The 18,476-nt window shown below is 46.5% G+C and overlaps 1 protein-coding gene across 5 annotated transcripts in view; it reads left to right on the top strand.

Annotated features, from left to right (window-relative positions):
• The window catches only part of CFAP70 (cilia and flagella associated protein 70), a 351,702-nt gene that overhangs the window by 73,209 nt on the left and 260,017 nt on the right, over positions 1 to 18,476 (top strand). For all 5 annotated transcript variants that reach the window (XM_029576140.1, XM_029576137.1, XM_029576141.1 and 2 more), the window contains exons 2-3: positions 2,068 to 2,155; positions 4,147 to 4,333. In XM_029576140.1, the coding sequence (XP_029432000.1) occupies positions 2,068 to 2,155; positions 4,147 to 4,333 (275 nt within the window). The remainder of the gene's footprint in view (positions 1 to 2,067; positions 2,156 to 4,146; positions 4,334 to 18,476) is intronic.

Consider the following 18,476-nt stretch of genomic DNA (forward strand, 5'->3'; position numbering starts at 1 on the left):
GCAAGTTCCAGTCAAGACATTACTGACTCTGATCCTGCTTCCGCTTGCTCTGTGCTCCCTGGCCTATTGGCTCTTGCTACTGGACTCTGTGCTCACCCTTGCCCGGCCTTCCTAGAGAGACTATCACTGTGCAGAAGTCCCAAGGGACTGGGACCCTACGGGCTCCTCCTGGGGGGGTCCTGGTTCCCGGGTGAAGAGCTTAGCTGCACTCCCAAGTCCCAAGGTTCTGGGACCCTACGGGCTCCTCCTGGGGGGCTCCCAGTTCCTGGGTGAAGACCCTGTGTGTCTCCTAAGTCCCAAGGCTCCAGGACCCTACGGGCTCCTCCTGGGGGGGTTCCTGGTTCCCGGGCGAAGACCTGGGCTTGTGGCTCTGCCTCCCGAGCTACTCTACCCAGGGTGGTTCGGCTCAAGGGTCCACTCTCGAACCGCGGCTCCCAGGCCGCAACAACAGCTGGCTTGTTAAATTCCCTGCTGCCTCCCCAGTTATAGTGTGCATTCCAAATTTCACTTTGAATCAGCATTTGTCCTACGATTAAAAGCAAACAAGAGCTGGATCATTAGAATCTTTGATGTGTTTGAACGCCCTTCCAGAGGAAGTGGTGAAGACCAAAACTGTGAAGGACTTCAAAGGGGCGTGGGATAAATACTGTGGATCCATAAAGTCTAGAGGATGTGAATGAAGAGAGGGTGGCTGCGGGAAATGAAGGCTACTACCTGGAGATAATACCCTTATTCAGTAAACATGCACACGGTTAATACAACTCCAACATTGCTCTGTGCTTCAATGGCAAGAGGAAATGTGGAAAAAAATGGATTTGCATCACAAAAAAACGGGGAGTCGCTTGCTTGTTACGGCAGTTACTACCCCAAACCAAATAAGCTTGATACTTCACTTTCAATGCATATCCAACGTAGCTCTCTGCTTCAACAGCAGGGGGGAATGAATGAAAAGATGATTTATATTCAGACAACCAACAAGGACTGAATTACATAGTCTGGGTAAACAAATAAGCATGGGTGTAGCTTGCTTGTTACGGCGGTTACTACCCCGAATCAATTAAGCCTGATATTTATTTATTTATTTATTTTTAGTTTTTAATATACCGATGTTCCTGTATAATATACAAATCACACCGGTTTACAATGAAATCAAACTGATGCCTCCATGGGCGTTTTACATTGAAACAAGATAACAGATGTTATGGGGGGGGCAGAGGAACTTGGCGGAAGTTACAGCAATTGAGCATGAATAGCTAAATAGAGATAACTAAATATATATACAGTAAACTATGTACATAAGGTGATGGTGATACTTAACTTCAATGCATATGCTTATCCAGCATAGCTCTCTGCTTAAACGGCAGGGGGAATGAAGAAAAGAGGATTTATATCCAGACAATAACCAACAATGACTGAATTGCACAGGCTGGGTAAACAAATAAGCATGGGAGTAGCAAGCTTATGGAGGCAGTTACTACCCCTAACCAATCAAGCTAGATACTTCACTTAGATGCAGCTCCAGCACTGCTCTCTACATTAATGGCGGGGGTGGAAGGGAATTGGAACCATAAGGTTACTAAGGGTCAAAGAGTAACAGTTAAGTATGAGAAAAAAACAAGTGTGAAAGCTTGCTGGGCAGACTGGATGGGCCGTTTGGTCTTCTTCTGCCGTCATTTCTATGTTTTTTATGATATCAGTTTATTCATATGGACTTTTGGGACACATACACACACAACTGAGAATTTTTGAGTACTTATCACACCTTAAAATCAGGGGACCTATGATTAAATATGAGAACTATGGAGGTTTAACAGTGTATTATTGGCTGTACTCTGCCTCCTGTTATGTTGGCAATTTGCTACATTGATTAACAAGTTGATCTTAGTCGTTATTTCATTAGTAGTGATTCACAGAAAATGTTAGTGAAGGGAATGGATGCTTTTTGCTTTGTCATTTGAATCTTTGACAAAATTGTGTTCCAGGCTTTGGAGAGGATTGCAAACCAACAGGCTTTCGCTTGTTGAAAGAAGCCTCAATGTAAACACTGGTTGCTTCTTCTCTTGATAGAATTATAAACATGGAGGCAACGCACAGTGAGAGTAAACCCATTGCTCCTGTGAAAGTGAGCGTTACCGTGCTGAAAGGATACGACCTGGTAAAGTCTTCCTTTAACTATCTTAACTATAATGATTAGGGAGTAGGAGAAGATAATCTTCTATAATTAAGTGTCACCCGATGAAATTCATCAGAAAATGTTTACCCTCCTAACCCCCACTATTGCCCCAGCCAGACTCCAACATTGTTCCTCTGCCTGTCCCTATCACCTCTGTCACTGCTGGCCACCAGTTGCCTTGCAGCCTTGGAGCTGTGTGGCTGTATTTTCTGGGGCTTCCTGGCCTTCTGCCTCCGTAGAGCCAATTGCCGTTTTCTGGGGCTTAGCTGTCCAATTCTGCAGAGTTTTGGGCAGCTGGCAAAACAGCCTGGGAACCAACAGACGCCATCTTGAGTGATCTAAGTGTATTACATATCTAGATCAATGTCAAGTGCAAACTATATTTCATGTAGCATTTTCTGTGCCATACTTTCTATATCACGTTGCCATCTTGCTCTCAGTATCACTTTTTTATGAACTTGAGTTTGCTTACAAATCTCTGAATGATCAGCGATAGCTTGAATCTCTCCTGATTAACGTTCATCTTTAAGCATGGTATTTGTACACTTAGGAATAAAAAATCTAGACAACCTCAGACTGACCTTGGTAGCTTTGAGTCAGTTGGCAGGTTTGTGGGCTTCCATTTGCCTAAGAGGCCTGTGAAGGGAGCAAGGCATGCAGTCAGAAATTGATAGGAATGTAGAAGATGTCATAAAAGGGAGGTTAGGAGCACAGCTATTATTGGAAAGCAACTACATTTCTAAGTTCTTTGAAGAGTTGATAGAAAACTTTAGTCTTTTGGTGGATAGTATAAATAGTTAGGGATGTGAATCGTTTTTTGACGATTTAAAATATCGTCCGATATATTTTAAATCGTCAAAAAATCGTTAGGGCCACGATACAATACCAATTCCCCCGATTTATCGTTAAAAAATCGTAAATCGGGGGAAGGGGGAGGGCAGGAAAACCGGCACACTAAAACCCCCTAAAACCCACCCCCGACCCTTTAAATTAAATCCCCCACCCTCCCGAACCCCCCCCCAATGCTTTAAATTACCTGGGGATCCAGCGGTGGTCCAGAACGGCGGCGGTCCGGAACGGCCCCCTCAATAGAATCGTGTTGTCTTCAGCCGGCGCCATTTTTCAAAAGGGCCGCCGCAAAATGGCGGCGGCCATAGACAAAACGATTCGACAGAGGAGGTCGTTCCGGACCCCCGCTGGACTTTTGGCAAGTCTTGTGGGGGTCAGGAGGCCCCCCCAAGCTGGCCAAAAGTTTCCTGGGAGTCCAGCGGGGTTCCGGGAGCGATTTCTTGCCGCAAATCGTTTTCGTACGGAAAATGGCGCCGGCAGGAGATCGAGTGCAGGAGGTCGTTCAGCGGCGGTCCGGAACCCGTGCTGAACGACCTCCTGTAGTCTATCTCCTGCCGGCGCCATTTTCCGTACGAAAACGATTCGCGGCAAGAAATCGCTCCCAGAACCCCGCTGGACTCCCAGGAAACTTTTGGCCAGCTTGGGGGGGGCCTCCTGACCCCCACAAGACTTGCCAAAAGTCCAGCGGGGGTCCGGAACGACCTCCGTCGAATCGTTTTTGTCTATGGCCGCCGCCATTTTGCGGCGGCCATTTTGAAAAATGGCGCCGGCTGAAGACAACACGATTCTATTGAGGGGGCCGTTCCGGACCGCCGCCGTTCTGGACCACCGCCGGATCCCCAGGTAATTTAAAGCATTGGGGGGGGGGTTCGGGAGGGTGGGGGATTTAATTTAAAGGGTCGGGGGTGGGTTTTAGGGGGGTTTAGTGTGCCGGCTCACGATTTTAACGATTTTTCACGATAGTTTACACACCCAAACGGCAACAATACGATTCCCTCCCCCTCCCAGCCGAAATCGATCGTTAAGACGATCGAGGACACGATTCACATCTCTATAAATAGTAGCTTGTGCGGTACTGCCTAGTAGCAGAAATTACAGAGACTTGTTTTGTTTCTATTCTACAGAAAAGTGTTAGGGGAGAGTCCATAATGACCTATGCACGGGCTGAGTACAATAATGTTCTTCTTGGGGACTCCCCAAAATATATGGCTACCCCTAATAAAACAGTGGAATACAACTTCACTACAAGCTTTGATTACAGCATTGATGGAAGCAACACTCTGGATGACATCGCTTACAAACCCTTTATCGGTAAGGAATCTTGACTCTAAATCAGGGGTCGAAACAGTTGTAGAAAACATAAATATTAGCCAAAATTCTTAGTAGCTGGGGAGAATTTTTTATACCTATTTTAAAGCTTTTGTTTGTTTTTTTATCTAATTTGTTTTGCTTATTTTTCTTTTGGCTATTTTTACTCTCTCCTTCTCCTCCCAACTTTTTCCCCTTTACTCCATCCTCTCTCAACTTTCTCATGCACCCCAACAGCTACTCCTGGCCTGGCCCTGCTGCTGCTGCTTCTCTTTCTGGCCCTGGCAACCACTGCTACTCCTCTTGGCCTTGGCTGCCCATCTTTCTGGAAGTTATTGCTGCTTTTTCCGGCTCCAGTGGCTGCCCCTGTTCCTCCCAGACCTCTACTCTCCTCCCTGCTCTATTAGCCACTGCTCTTTTTTATGGACTCAGCCACCACTGTTGCCCTTTTTTCCGACCCCCAGTAATCTCTGCTTCTCTCCTGGTGGCAGGTACTAGAATTCAACTGTTAGGCACCTGGGGGAGCTGGTGGCTGAGCTTTTTCTAGCTGTTCTCTAAATGCAGGACTACAAAATCACACCTAACAGGAGGCTGTGCAAAAGATGGAATACAAGTTTAGTCCTAGTTTGTTGCACCTAAAACTGTAAGAGATAATGGCATGGAAGAGCTGGATGTGAAGAAGACCACAGTTACTTATTCTTACCCAGTCTATTCTTATTATACACTACTATAGAAAAATATGGGGTAATGAGACAACATATCTGACTCAGAGCTAGGCCAGACTTTTAGTCCTAAAAAACATATAATGTGTCTCTGAGGGTATTGTTTCCAAATGGGTTAGTTTTGTGCACAGATTTACCACTTCCTCTTCATACAGTCAGACCAGTCCAGACCAATGGGTTATGCACACCAACCAGCAGATGGAAACAGAGAACAAGAGGCTTACTGATGTCACTCCCTATATATATCCGTGGTGCCAATATTCTCTGTCTCCTTCGATGGTAGGTAAGCATCCTATGTAGTGGACTCAAGCCTGTTAGGCTGCATAGGGCACTGCTTGGGCTCCTGACGTGAAAGACTGAATTCTCCCTCCCTCAATTAAGCAAAAGCCCATACCAGAAGCAAGGAGAAGCAAGACAGAAAGATAAGGTACCTGGGGTTCCAGAGGAGCCAGCTTTCATTCACTCCCTCTGTTGAGCTGATGAGAGCCAGGGGGCTTTCAAGGGGGGGCCTTGGTCTGGATCTTCCTCTTTCCCATTGATAGCAGGGCTGAATTAGCCATGCTGTCATGGGAACTGTCTATCAGGACCCGGGAGGCGGAGCTTTAACAAGCAGAGATTAAAGCTTTGAATCTCTGCGGCTGCGCGTATGTTCCCGCACCGGAAAGTAACGGATTCTCCTCAGTCTGTTCTTTCGCACGCGGAGCTTGTTTCTCCTCGAAATATGTTTAAGAAAAATGTCTAAAAAACCTTCCGGTTTCAAGCCGTGTCCCTGCGGTAAGATTATGTCTGTAACTGACGGACAGGATCGCTGTTACCGCTGCCTGGGACCAGCTCACAGTCAGGTAGACTGTGAATTTTGTGCGAAAATGTCACTGCGAACCCAACAGTATCGGACCTATAAAATGAGGGAACTCCATACGCCTTTGGAGGCACACTCATCCCCTAGCCCGTGTAAAAAACTGGGCCCGACAAAAAGAAGAGCCTCGTCGTGGGACCCTCCAAAACGAGAGGTAGGGTACATCAAGTTTCGGACGTATGTGCTGAAATCCAGGGAGCTGGGACACTGCACCGGGATGACCCCGGACCTCCTCCGGCGCCAACAACGGCACACGTACCGTCTAAATCGGCACCGCCAACTACCCATACAGCGCCAGGAAAAGAGCATCCAACGCCAAAAACAGGATGTCCGGCACCAAAGGGGGTGCACCCGGCGCCACATACGGCGCATCTGGAGCCGAAAAAGGTGCACCTGGCGCTGGAGACGCATTCGGAGTCGAGGATGGCACACCCGGCGCTGGAGAGGGTGCACCCGGTACGGGAGAGGGCACACCCGGAGCCAAAGACGGTGCACCGGGCGCCGAAGAGGATGCACACAACGCAGAAGGCGCCGAAGACGGCACATATGGCACTGAAGAACGCTCACGCGCCGCAGTCGACTACAAAGGAGACGCTGTCGACACCAATGATGACGTCGGCGCCGAGAACGGCGCAGGCGACTCTGAGTTCGACTCCAAGAGCAATAGCAACATCACAATTTAAAAGAAGGCAGTCGCCTTCAAGACGTTCCGCCTCACTTGACTCTGTACCTAATCTTGGCCAAAAGTCCATATCCCCAACAAGGGGGAGAACTCATGAGGCTTCTAAATGTCCGAGACGTGACGGTAATCAGCGTCGCAGTCATTTATCATCTGCGAGACATCACCACAAACATGCCCATAGGTATGGACGCAAGTTTCATCCTAAACTTTCGAAGGCTAGACTTTCTGATTTAAGCCCTTTGACAACCAATTCTTCTCAATGAACATCGATGTCAAAGTCAGTATATCAATCGGAACAAGAAATAGTACGCATCCCATCTTCTTCTTCCTCATCGCAGTCTTGCAGCACATCGGAGTGGACAGAACGTTCTGGTTCACGGCCGAAGCGTGACGATCCCTGTACCTCTAGTCCTGAAAAGAGGGCACGAGACATAACACTGCAACCTACCCCTCGGCACACGTCTCCACCTTTGCCACAACAGGGGAAATCACAAATGCCGCCACAAGCTCGAGAGGCATTTTTTGCTTTGTCCCAATCACTCTCAGGGTTTTTTTTGAGTCCCTTAACTCTTCCTTTGCCTTACCTGTGGAGTCTCCGCCCAGCCCTAAGGAAAGACGGTCATCTGTGGAACCATTGTCTCCCTCAGCACCTCCAGTCACCGATTCGCCAGTTCATACTTATACGACACATGGAGACTCTATGTCCCCTCCAACTCCTCCGACCTCCTCGACAGGCTATCCTTCGGACCCACCGGAGAAACCGCCTGAACCCTATTCCCCTCTGTAAGATCTCTCTTATCCAAAATATTTTGAAAAAATGGCTTCTATACTACATCTGGAGATCTAAAAACTTCCGGACCCTAGAGCTGAGACATTTGGTCTTCTAAAAATTTTTCATACCCCAGGAGTTCCTACATCTCTACCCCCGCAGAATGTTTTGCATAGTGTTCTACAGAAATCCTGAGAAACCCACACAATTTAGAATGCGGAACAATTCACAATATTCCATTCCTCAATTACCACATGCATCCATTGTGGTCGAGTCTGCGCTGCAGAGATCGAAAAGATCGAAAACGCATGCCTCTACTCCCCCTGGACATGATAACAAGTCTTTGGATGAATTTGGCAGACGCGTCTATCAAAATGCAATGTTGACTGCCCGCATTCAACATCACCAATTCTATATGATTCAGTACATATACGAATGTATTCAGGCAAGCAAGGGCATGCTTACTTCCACGGGGAAAATATCCCATCCCCAATCCAGGTGTTACGACTGTCGCTGCCCGACGTCTCCACTCCGCCCTCCTTACCTCTTTGGCGATTCCTCCCGTGGTTGACATCTGGCTGCCGCGGCGTCTGCCTGCCGTCCTCTCCGGCGTCCCTGGTCTGGCTTGGGCGCTGCCTCCCGCCATGCTGTCCAGCAGTCTTAGGGCACGCGCGCCGCGCCTCCCTGCTTCAAATACCTTCTTTGGCGCGAACCTCAGGGGCATCCCCCTGTGATGATGTCACGCATCCCAGATACAAATAGCCTACTCTACTGCTAGCTAATCGAGTTAGCAAGGTCAATGGTCAATGGGGACTCTGTACCTAGCTACTCTGCCTCTCCACTATTGGACTTACTCTATTTGGGGTACCCGCTCCTCGGGGGCCTCTCTCTTCTCTTCAGGTCACTGTCTGGAACCGGTACTTGCTTCTTGAGGGCCCATGTTCCCGGACTCGCTGCCTGAACTCCACTTCTGCCTGGAAGATACCGCTGCCTACACCATCAGTGAGTTACCATCTACCTCTCTCAGAGCTGTTCCCTGGAACCAGGTACACGCTCCTCGAGGGCCTACCTCTACTCCAGCTCCTGTGTTCCCTACCGAGAGAAACCGCTGTGTGAGTACTCATCCTACGAGGCTCTATTCCAGAACCCTGCACATACTTCATTGTACTCACTATCTCAGTTTCTCTTCACTACAGCACAGCCATTGAAGGATCATTGTTCCAGTGCCCTGAGGGACTACAAGCCCAGCTGGGCTTCATCATTGCTCACTACTGCCACCTCTGGTGGCTCCTCAGTACTGTTAATAAAGGATCTATCTGTGTTTGTGTCCTAAGCTAAGCCTGACCACTGGCCCCTCAAGGGACTTCCCCCCATGGGCGTGGTCAGCAGCCACAGTGTCCAAGGGTCCACCCAAAACCTTACAAACAATAACACCAGGATATGGAAGAGTGCTCTCATCTCTTACGTGCTGTATACGAAACATTTGAGACCTCAGCTAGACCCCCAGCCACAGCGATCACAGCGCGCAGGTTGGCATGGCTACGTGCCAGCGCCATAAGAGAAGAGTTGCACGACAAGTTGGCCAATTTGCCCTGAATGGGAGACAGTCTCTTTGGAGATCGCTTTCAGGAAGTAGTGGGCAAACTTAAAGATCAAGCCTTAGCGGTACAGTCATTAACGACTCCAACAAACTTCTCATCTTCTAGACAGTACCCTATCAATTCTCGCCACCAACAATTTTCACGCAGACCAGACTGTTCATACCAACCGTACAGAACAACATCCTATTCCACTTATCAAAGGCCACAGCCCCATCAACCTCAACAACAACAAAGGAGGGGTAAATCGAGATCTCAATGACAGCAAACTCAGTCACCAACAACTTCATTAAAAACGCATCAGTCTTTTTAAGCTCACGGCCACCACCATCCCCTACAGCCTTCCCCCCCCCCCCCCCCCCCCCTCCGGGCAGAATCATGGCTCATTTCTTCGCCTGGGAGTCCATAACATCAGACCAGAGGGTACTCAACATTATACAAAACGGTTATCAACTTCATTTCATAACCAAGCCAATTCTTCCTTATCTCTCCATCCAAACACCAAAACTATCTCACCCACAGATCGCCCAAGAGATAGCCATACTTTGGAACCAACAGGCAATCAGACAAATTCCTCCGGCAGCCCATTTCAAGGGTTTCTACTCCCCATACTTCCTCATACCAAGAAATCTGGGGGCCTTCATCCAATTCTGGATCTTCGCGAACTGAACAAATTGCCAGACAAGGAAAAGTTCAAGATGGAATCTTTGAAATCAATTCTTCCCCTTTTACAAACAAACGATTGGATGTGCTCCATAGATTTAAAGGATGCTTACACCCACATACCAATCCACCCATCCTCATGGCAATACCTTTGCTTTCAATACAACCACCAGCAATACCAGTAAAAGGTTCTTCCCTTTGGTCTTTCGTCGGCACCCAGAGTATTCACCAAATGCATGGTGGTGGTGGTGGCCTACCTTCGACTACAGGGGCTGACAATCTTTCCATATCTGGATGATTGGTTAATAGTGGCCTCAACTCCAAACCTTCTACTGGAGCATCTTCAAACAGTAATCACTTCTCTCCAGAAATTGGGACTAGTGATCAATTTTCAAAAATCAATGCTACAGCCTACGCAAATTCTACAGTTTATCGGAGCCCGTCTGGACACTATACACATCAGAGCGTATCTTCCAGACGACAGAAAATAGGAGATGTGTCGACTTCTGCATTCCCTGTATGCAACGCGCCATCCTACGGCTCGGGAAGTCTTACAAGTCTTGGGCCATATGGCGGCAGCAATTTTTACTGTTCCCAACACAAGACTTCACATGAAGCGATTACAGTGGGGACTAAAACGTCAATGGAGACAACATTCGCAACCATTGCACAAACATCTATTGCTAACGTCTCAGATGAAACAGGATATTTATTTATTTTATTTAAACATTTTTATATACCGGCATTAGTTGTGGACATCATGCCGGTTTACATCAAAACTGGTAAAGTATGGAAGTTACATTTTAACAGGGAATTAGAAACTGGGAGGAGGGTAAATAATTAAATAGGATAGACGAGAAATAACAGTAACATTAACATTAACATGGTTCCTCGGTGTGAACGAGGAGAGAGGATAACAACATATGGTTCCTCAGTATGAGGAAGATGGAACAGACGCAAATGTGGTCTATTTTTTTTTTTTTTTTTTATTGGAGGAGGTGTGAGTTTTTATTCTGGGTAGGCATGTTTGAACAACCATGTTTTCAATTTCTTTTTGAAGTTGTTCATACATGGTTCAAGGCGTAGGTCAGGCGGCAGTGTGTTCCAGTGAGTGGGACCTGCTATGGAAAGAGCACGGGCACGTGTAGAGGTGAGATGGGCTGCTTTAAGGGAGGGCACAACTAGGGTGCCTTTATTGGTCGTTCTAGTTGGTCGATTGGACTGGGTGGTTGTGAAGGGTAGGTCTAGCCAGTTGGAGTTGTGGGTGAATATTGCTTTATGCATTATGGTGTGTGTTTTGTAGATAATACGAGAGGCTATGGGGAGCCAGTGTAGGTCTCTGAGTATAGGGGTGATGTGGTCGTATTTACGAGAGTTTGCAATGAGTCTCGCTGTGGCATGTTGTAACATTTGTAGAGGTTTGATGGAAGAGTAAGGGAGTCCTAGAAGAAGAGCATTACAGTAGTCTAATTTGGATGATATGGTGGCCTGTATGACTGTACGAAAGTCTTGGGTGTGAAGAAGGGGTCTGAGTTTTTTAAGTACATTGAGTTTGAAAAAACAGGCTTTGAGAATGGAGTTTATGTAGTTCTTCATGCTTAGTTGGTGGTCAAGGAGAACTCCAAGGTCTCTCACGGCTGGTTGTGTTGAGAGGAGGTGGAGTTTGGAGGTACCAGATGGCGGAGGTGCAGGGGCAGCGTGAGGTGAGATGAGTAGAAGTTCAGTTTTGTTCGTGTTGAGGGCGAGGTGTAGGTTGGTGAGCAGGGAGTTAATGGCGGTAAGGCATTTCTCCCAATGTTCTAGTGCGTCAGAGATGGAGTTCTGGATGGGGATGATGATCTGAACATCATCAGCGTAGAGGTAGAACTTGAGATGGAGATCAGAGAGGAGTTGGCAGAGGGGGGTGATGTAAATATTGAAAAGGGTGGATGAGAGAGATGAGCCTTGGGGGACTCCCTGTTGGAGGGGTTGTGGTGTGGATGTGGAGTTCCCGATTTTGACTGAGAACTTTCTGTTTGAGAGGAAGGATTTAAACCAGGAAAGGGCTAGGTCTGAGATGCCAATGAGTTCCAGGCGAGTTATTAGATGGTGGTGGCTGATAGTGTCGAAGGCTGATGAAATGTCGAGGAGGGCAATGAGGTAGCTATGGCCTTGACCCATGCCTCTGAGGAGGTGGTCGGAAAGGGAGAGCAGAAGGGGTTCAGTGTTGAAGTGTTTCCTAAAACCAAATTGTGCTGGGTGGAGGATCTGGTGGTCTTCTAGATAGTTCATGAGTTGGAAGTTAACCACTCTTTCCAAAAGCTTGGCAATGAAGGGGAGGTTGGATATTGGGCGGAAGTTAGCAGGGTCTTTGGGGTCGAGCGAAGGTTTCTTAAGGAGGTGTTTGACCACTGCGTGTTTGAGTGCATCTGGAACAGATCCGTGTGCAATCGAGCAGTTGATAATATCTGCTACGGCTTTAGCTATTGTATTGGGTATGGTTAGAAGTGCTTTGGAGGGTATAAGGTCTTCAGGGTGGTAAGAGGGTTTGAGTTTTTTGAAAATGGTTTGGATTTCTATGGTGGAGGTGAAGTCAAGGGTGGGCATTGAGGGTTGAGTTTCTATGGTGGAGGTGAAGTTAAGAGTAGGCACTAAGGGTTGGGAGGGGGAAGGGGGTTGGGAGGGGGAAGAGGGAATGGTCAGGGTAGGTGTGAGACTGTTCGAAGAAGGGGGGAATCTCTTTAGGAGCGTTGCAATTTTGTTGAAGAAGAACTTGGCTAGTTCCTCGCATTTGGCGGAGTCATCGAATTCAGGTGTAGTGGGAGGGATAGGAGTCGTGAGGCCAGAGACGTAGGAAAAGAGTGTTTTGGGGTTGAATCTGTAGTCATGGAGTTTTTTAGCGTAATAATCTCGTTTGTGTTTTTGGGTGGAGAGTCTGTAGCTGTGGAGAACTGATTTGTATGCTGCGGAGTTCTGCGGGGTTTGGTCTTTACGCCATTGTCTTTCCTTTTGCCTAAGAGTAGATTTTAGGGTTCTCAGTTCTGAGGTGTACCATGGGTTGGTGGGTTTTGGGGAGTTTCTTATAACTTTTTTGGAGACTGGACAGAGTTTATTGGCGATGTCTCATGTGATGTTATTCCAGGATGCTAGGGCTGAGTCTGGGTCAGAGCAGTTTAGATTGGATAGTGCGGTGGTTAGAGCATTCGCTAGGTCCGCACTGGGGCAGGGTTTATTGTAAGTTATGGTCTTACTGTTATTATTGTTGTTAGGGGGAGTGGTGTTGATAGAGAAGAGACCTTCTATCAGAAAGTGGTCAGACTATGGTATGGGGTGGAGGATGGTTGGTTGGTGGCACGTACGGCTGAATTGACAAATATTAGATCTAGAGGATCTAGAGGATATCAAATGGTGGCTCCTCAAACCCACGCTGGACAAGGGAGCGTTATTCATCCCCCTGCCACACAACACAGTCCTGACCTTAGATGTGTCTCATAAGGATTGGGGAGCACATCTAGACCTGCTCGAAACCCAAGGCCTATGGTCAGTGCCGGAACAAACGTTACAGATAAATTTATTAGAACTGAGAGCGATATGCAATGCCCTTCAAACCTTCCAAGGCTATCTACTGGGTCGAAGAGTGATGATCTATACCTACAACCAAGTAACAATGTTCTATATAAACAAACAAGGAGGGTCCGGTTCCTGGTCCCTCTGCAAGGAAGCCCTCCAAATCTTCCATCATGCTCATCGTCACTCTATACACTTACAGGCCACGTACCTTCCGGGAGTGGCAAACCCTAGAGCGGACAGATTAAGTCGAATCTTCCACCCACACGAATGGTCACTCAATCTCCAGATAGCTCAGGAGATCTTCGTGCAGAGGGGCATGCTGTCCATAGATCTCTTTGCCACAGAGGACAACACTCAACTTCCTCACTTCTGCTCGATCCGACCCAGTTGTCTGATTCGCTCAGGACGCTTTCCTCATTCCGTGGACATCAAGTCTCCTATATGCATTTATACCAATTCCCCTCATCTCAAGGACAATTCAGAAATGCTTAGAGGACAGGAGCCAACTAATTTGAATTGCCACAGCGTGGCCAAGCAGCCATAAGAACATAAGAAAATGCCATACTGGGTCAGACCAAGGGTCCATCAAGCCCAGCATCCTGTTTCCAACAGTGGCCAATCCAGGCCATAAGAACCTGGCAAGTACCCAAAAAGTAAGACTATTCCAAGTTACCATTGCTAATGGCAGAGTATTCTCTAAGTGAACTTAATAGCAGGTAATGGACTTCTCCTCCAAGAACTTATCCAATCCTTTTTTAAACACAGCTATATTAACTGCACTAACCACATCCTCTGGCAACAAATTCCAGAGTTTAATTGTGCATTGAGTAAAAAAGAACTTTCTCTGATTAGTTTTAAATGTGCCCCATGCTAACTTCATGGAGTGCCCCCTAGTCTTTCTACTATCCGAAAGAGTAAATAACCGATTCATGGTTCAGCTATCTCTTGCGCCTATCGATAAAGCCTCCAATACGACTCCTGGATCGTTCAGATCTTCTAATTCAAGAACACAGAATGTTACTCCACCTGCTACATTCTTCCCTCTACCTGACTGCATGGAGATTGAGCGGGTCCTCTTGACTGAGCAAGGTATCTCATCAACAGCCCAACTGATCCTTATGGAATCCAGGAAGCCATCAACTAGGTGCAATTAGTTTCAAATGGAAACGTTATTCATCATGGTGTACAGCTAACTGTATTCCACCGGTGGACTGCTCACCGGAGTTACTCATAGACTATCTTCATTCCCTTTATGTATCTGGCCTAGCGACATCATCCATTAGAGTACATCTCAGCGCCATTTTGGTCTACCATAGACAAGTTAATAATCACCCGATTGCTGTCCATCCTTTACTATCTCATTTTATCAAAGGTCTAACTCATCTTCGACCACCAGATGCTAAACCTCCAGTTCCATGGAACCTAAATGTATTACTGGAACAACTCATACTTCCACCATTCGAACCCTTGGATTCAGCGCATCTGAAATACCTAACATGGAAGGTGGTATTTCTTGTAGCAGTAACATCTGCACGACGAGTTACTGAACTACGAGCCATACCTACAGTTTTACCACGACAAGGTAGTGCTCAGAACTAACCTAGCCTTTCTGCCTCAACCAATCCATAGAACTACCAATTTTCTTCCCAAAGCCTCATTCTAATGATAGAGAGCGCTTATTGCACACCTTGGACTGAAAACGCGCTTTGGCATATTACAAACAAAGAATGAAAACTGACTCTCTTACATCACAACTCTTTGTTTCTTTCAACCCAATCAACCCTGGTATGCCAGTTGCTAAACGCACCAACTCCAGTTGGATAGTGCAGTGTATCCAATTTTGTTATGATAAGCAAAAATTATGCCTCACATCTACTCCTCGTGCTCACCAAGTCAGAGCAACTGTGACTTCAATAGCGCATTTCAGACATGTGCAGCCAGTGGACATTTGCAAAGCTGCAACATGGACCTCTCTTCTTACCTTCACTTCTCATTACTGCCTGGACAAACAGTCACAGGGAGATGCAAAGTTGGGACATGCAGTACTACAATCTTTACTATCTTAACATACTCGACTACCACCCTTCCTTGATCATGCAAATATCTATCTATCTATCTATCTATCTATCTATATATATATATATATATATATATATATATATATATATATATATATATATATATATATATAAAACCTCAATTACGTGATCGGGAGCTTTGGACTCCCATGACAGCATGGCTAATTCAGCCCTGCTATCAACGGGGAAAAAGCAAGTTTGCATACCGTAAACGGTGTTTCCGTAGATAGCAGGATGAATTAGCCATGCGTTCCCGCCCTCCTCCTTGGTAGTCGACCTATTTCTGTACATATCTGTACATACCTACCTCTGTACATATGTTCCTGATTTATGGTTCACAGTTACATTTAATTGAGTTTATGAAAGTTCTCTTTTAATAGTTTTCCTGTATACTTGTGTTAATGTATTCTGCCTTGAGGCGACTGTTTTAATGTATTTCCGCCCTGGAGGCGACTGTTCAGTTCCTTGTAAACCGGTGCGATATGTATTCTTTACAGGAACATCGGTATATAAAAATTAAAAATAATAATAATAATAATATTTCGATAATGCAAGCTTAATTACAGACTGAGGAGAATCCGTTACTTTCTGGCGCGGGAACATACGCGCCGCTGCAGAGATTCAAAGCTTTAATCTCTGCTCGTTAAGGCTCCGCCTACACAGGGATGGTAATCCTCTTTTGTCACTAAACACACCAAGACATCCACCTTGGGAAACTGGAATTTCTCCTTCACCTGGGGATCCAACAGATACAACTTTGCAAGAGAGCAGCCCCCCCATTAAAAATACCTTGAGACAGTGTCATGGGCAGAAGTTAGATTGTTGTCTCCCGTCGACATTTGCTGAGCTATGACTGGGTCCTCCTTACACACCTTTTCCAGGTATTCTTGTCTGGATGTGCAGGCCCAGGAGGACGCAGCCTTTGCATGTGCGGTTTTGACTGGATTGCGGGCAGCATCCTGCCCTGTTCTGGAGTAGCTTTTGTACATTCCATTTGTTCTGGATCCACCTGTCTAAACGCTAAGAATTAAGAAATTACTACTTCCTTGATGATGATTTCCTTTTTTTTTTAGTATAGACAGGTGGATCTACTTTCCCACCCTTGGCTGCTGGTGGGTTGTGCTATTGTCCTCCTGCATGGTTCATGGGGATACTGGTAACTGTTAATCCAGTCCCTAGACTAGTGTTCATACATTCTTTGTCTGAGCTTGGTGTTTCCTATTAGCTGAGGGATGGAAAGGTTATCTGTTATTAATCGAATTTTGTTAGTCTGACCACAGTTGGCTTTTGAAGAGAATACTGGCAGGCTGATGTCACTGCAGGAGTATATATACTGTGATGTCAGCTTTGCTCCATCTGCTAGTAGAGGTGCATAACCCACTTGTTCCTCATTCACCTATCTATACTAAAGAAAAGGAAATTATCAGGTATGTGGTAATTCCTCATTATGGGCTGGATTTTCAAAAGGTTACACGCGTAACTGGACCTACGCACGCCGGGCCTATTTTAAAAAGGCCCGGCGACGTGCGTAAAGCCCCTGGACGCGTGTAAGTTCTGGGGCTTGCAAAAAGGGGCGGGGCAGTCCGGGGGGTGGGGCAGGGTCAGAGGCTCCCAGCACAGCGGCCATTTGCGGCTGTGCTGAGTATCGCACGCTGGCAGTCGGCCGGTGCACACAACTTACTTCAGCCCCAGGGCTGAAGTAAGTTTTCAAACAAAAGTGAAAAAAGGAAAAAGGTAGGGAGGAAAGGGCGGGGGAGATAGAGGAAGGGAAGGTGGGGTGGGGGATAGGGAATGGGGGAAGACAGCACGGGCTCGGCGTGCGCAAGGTGCACAATTGTGCACCCTCTTGCATGCGCCGACCCCCCCCCCCCCCCCCCCCCCCCGATTTTATAACCTGCTTGCACAAGTTATAAAATTGGGTGTACATGTGCATGCACTGAGTAGCGTGTACACGTTTTAAAATCTACCCCTATGTCTTACAGTTTGGCCCTTGATAGGGCAAGATAGTGAAGAAGAATTTTTCCCAAGCAGTAGTATCCACCCTGCTAAGGGTGAGAGAGTTTTTCACCTCTTGTCTATGTGCGGGTGTGGAGAGTTTTTGAGGACTGGGGCTTGGGGCATCAGTATTTCTCATCAATGCACTATTTCCTATGATGCTTGAATTTTTGCAAGAAGGCCTATCTAAGGGCTTGGCTCTTAATACTTTGGAGGTGCAAGTAGCAGTGCTGTCTTACTATAGAGAGCAGGTACAAGACAGGCTGCTGTCCTCTCATCCAGATGTCATTTGGTTCTAGAGAGGTATTAAACATATCAGGCCATCATTTTGGATTCCAGTCCCACTTTGGTATCTGAAGTTGGTGTCCTTTTTGGTGGGATCTCAGTTTGTTCCTCTAAAGCCTATTTCATTGAGATTACTCATGTTGAAGACTGTCTTTATGGTTGCCATTTTTCGACTTGAAGAATTTCTGAATTACAGACTCTGTCCTGTAGGGAGCTATTCATGTTGATTATAAGAGCTAGAGTTAGATTTGTATGGGTCCCTCCTTTCTACTGAAGGTAATCTCAGAGTTTCACTTGAATCAGTCAATTTCTTTGCCTGCATTTTTCAGATGAGCAGATTCAGAGGACTATGCTTTTCTTTGTTCATTGGATGTGAGGAGACATTTTTTGAGATATCTCAAAGTCACTAACGCCTTCAGGTGTTCATATCATCTTTTTTGCAGTATGGTGGCGCACGGGAAGGGTGAGCAACCTCTCAAGCTATGGTAGCAAGCTGGATTTAAAAAATGATTACAGCTGTTTATGTGGATTCAAGTACTCGGTTGACAAAACAAGTATAAACTCATTCCACTAGAGCACAGGCTGCTTTGTAGACAGAGTTGTGTTTGGTATCCTCTTTGGAGAGCTATAAAATCTCCTTTATCTTGGTGGTTTTGTGAGGGGCAAGGGCAGCAACCCGCCCTAATTGGGAGTAGCTTGGATACATATCATTGGTTTGGACTGGTCTAACTGTATGCAGTGGAAGGAAAAATTAATGCTTAACTGATACTTTTCTTTCCTTACATACAGTCAGACCAGGACCTTCCCATTTCTGCCGGTATCTTTAGAATTCTTAGTATTGTTTCTATCAGAGTGTTTATTCAAGGCAGTTGTGCAGAGGTATGCATGGATATGAATGTCTCTACTCTGGTGCAGATGAGTTGTTCTAATTTTGGTTGGGAACTCTTCC

The sequence above is a fragment of the Rhinatrema bivittatum genome, chromosome 14 (assembly GCF_901001135.1).
Source record: "Rhinatrema bivittatum chromosome 14, aRhiBiv1.1, whole genome shotgun sequence".
In the NCBI taxonomy this organism is placed as follows: Eukaryota; Metazoa; Chordata; class Amphibia; order Gymnophiona; family Rhinatrematidae; genus Rhinatrema; species Rhinatrema bivittatum.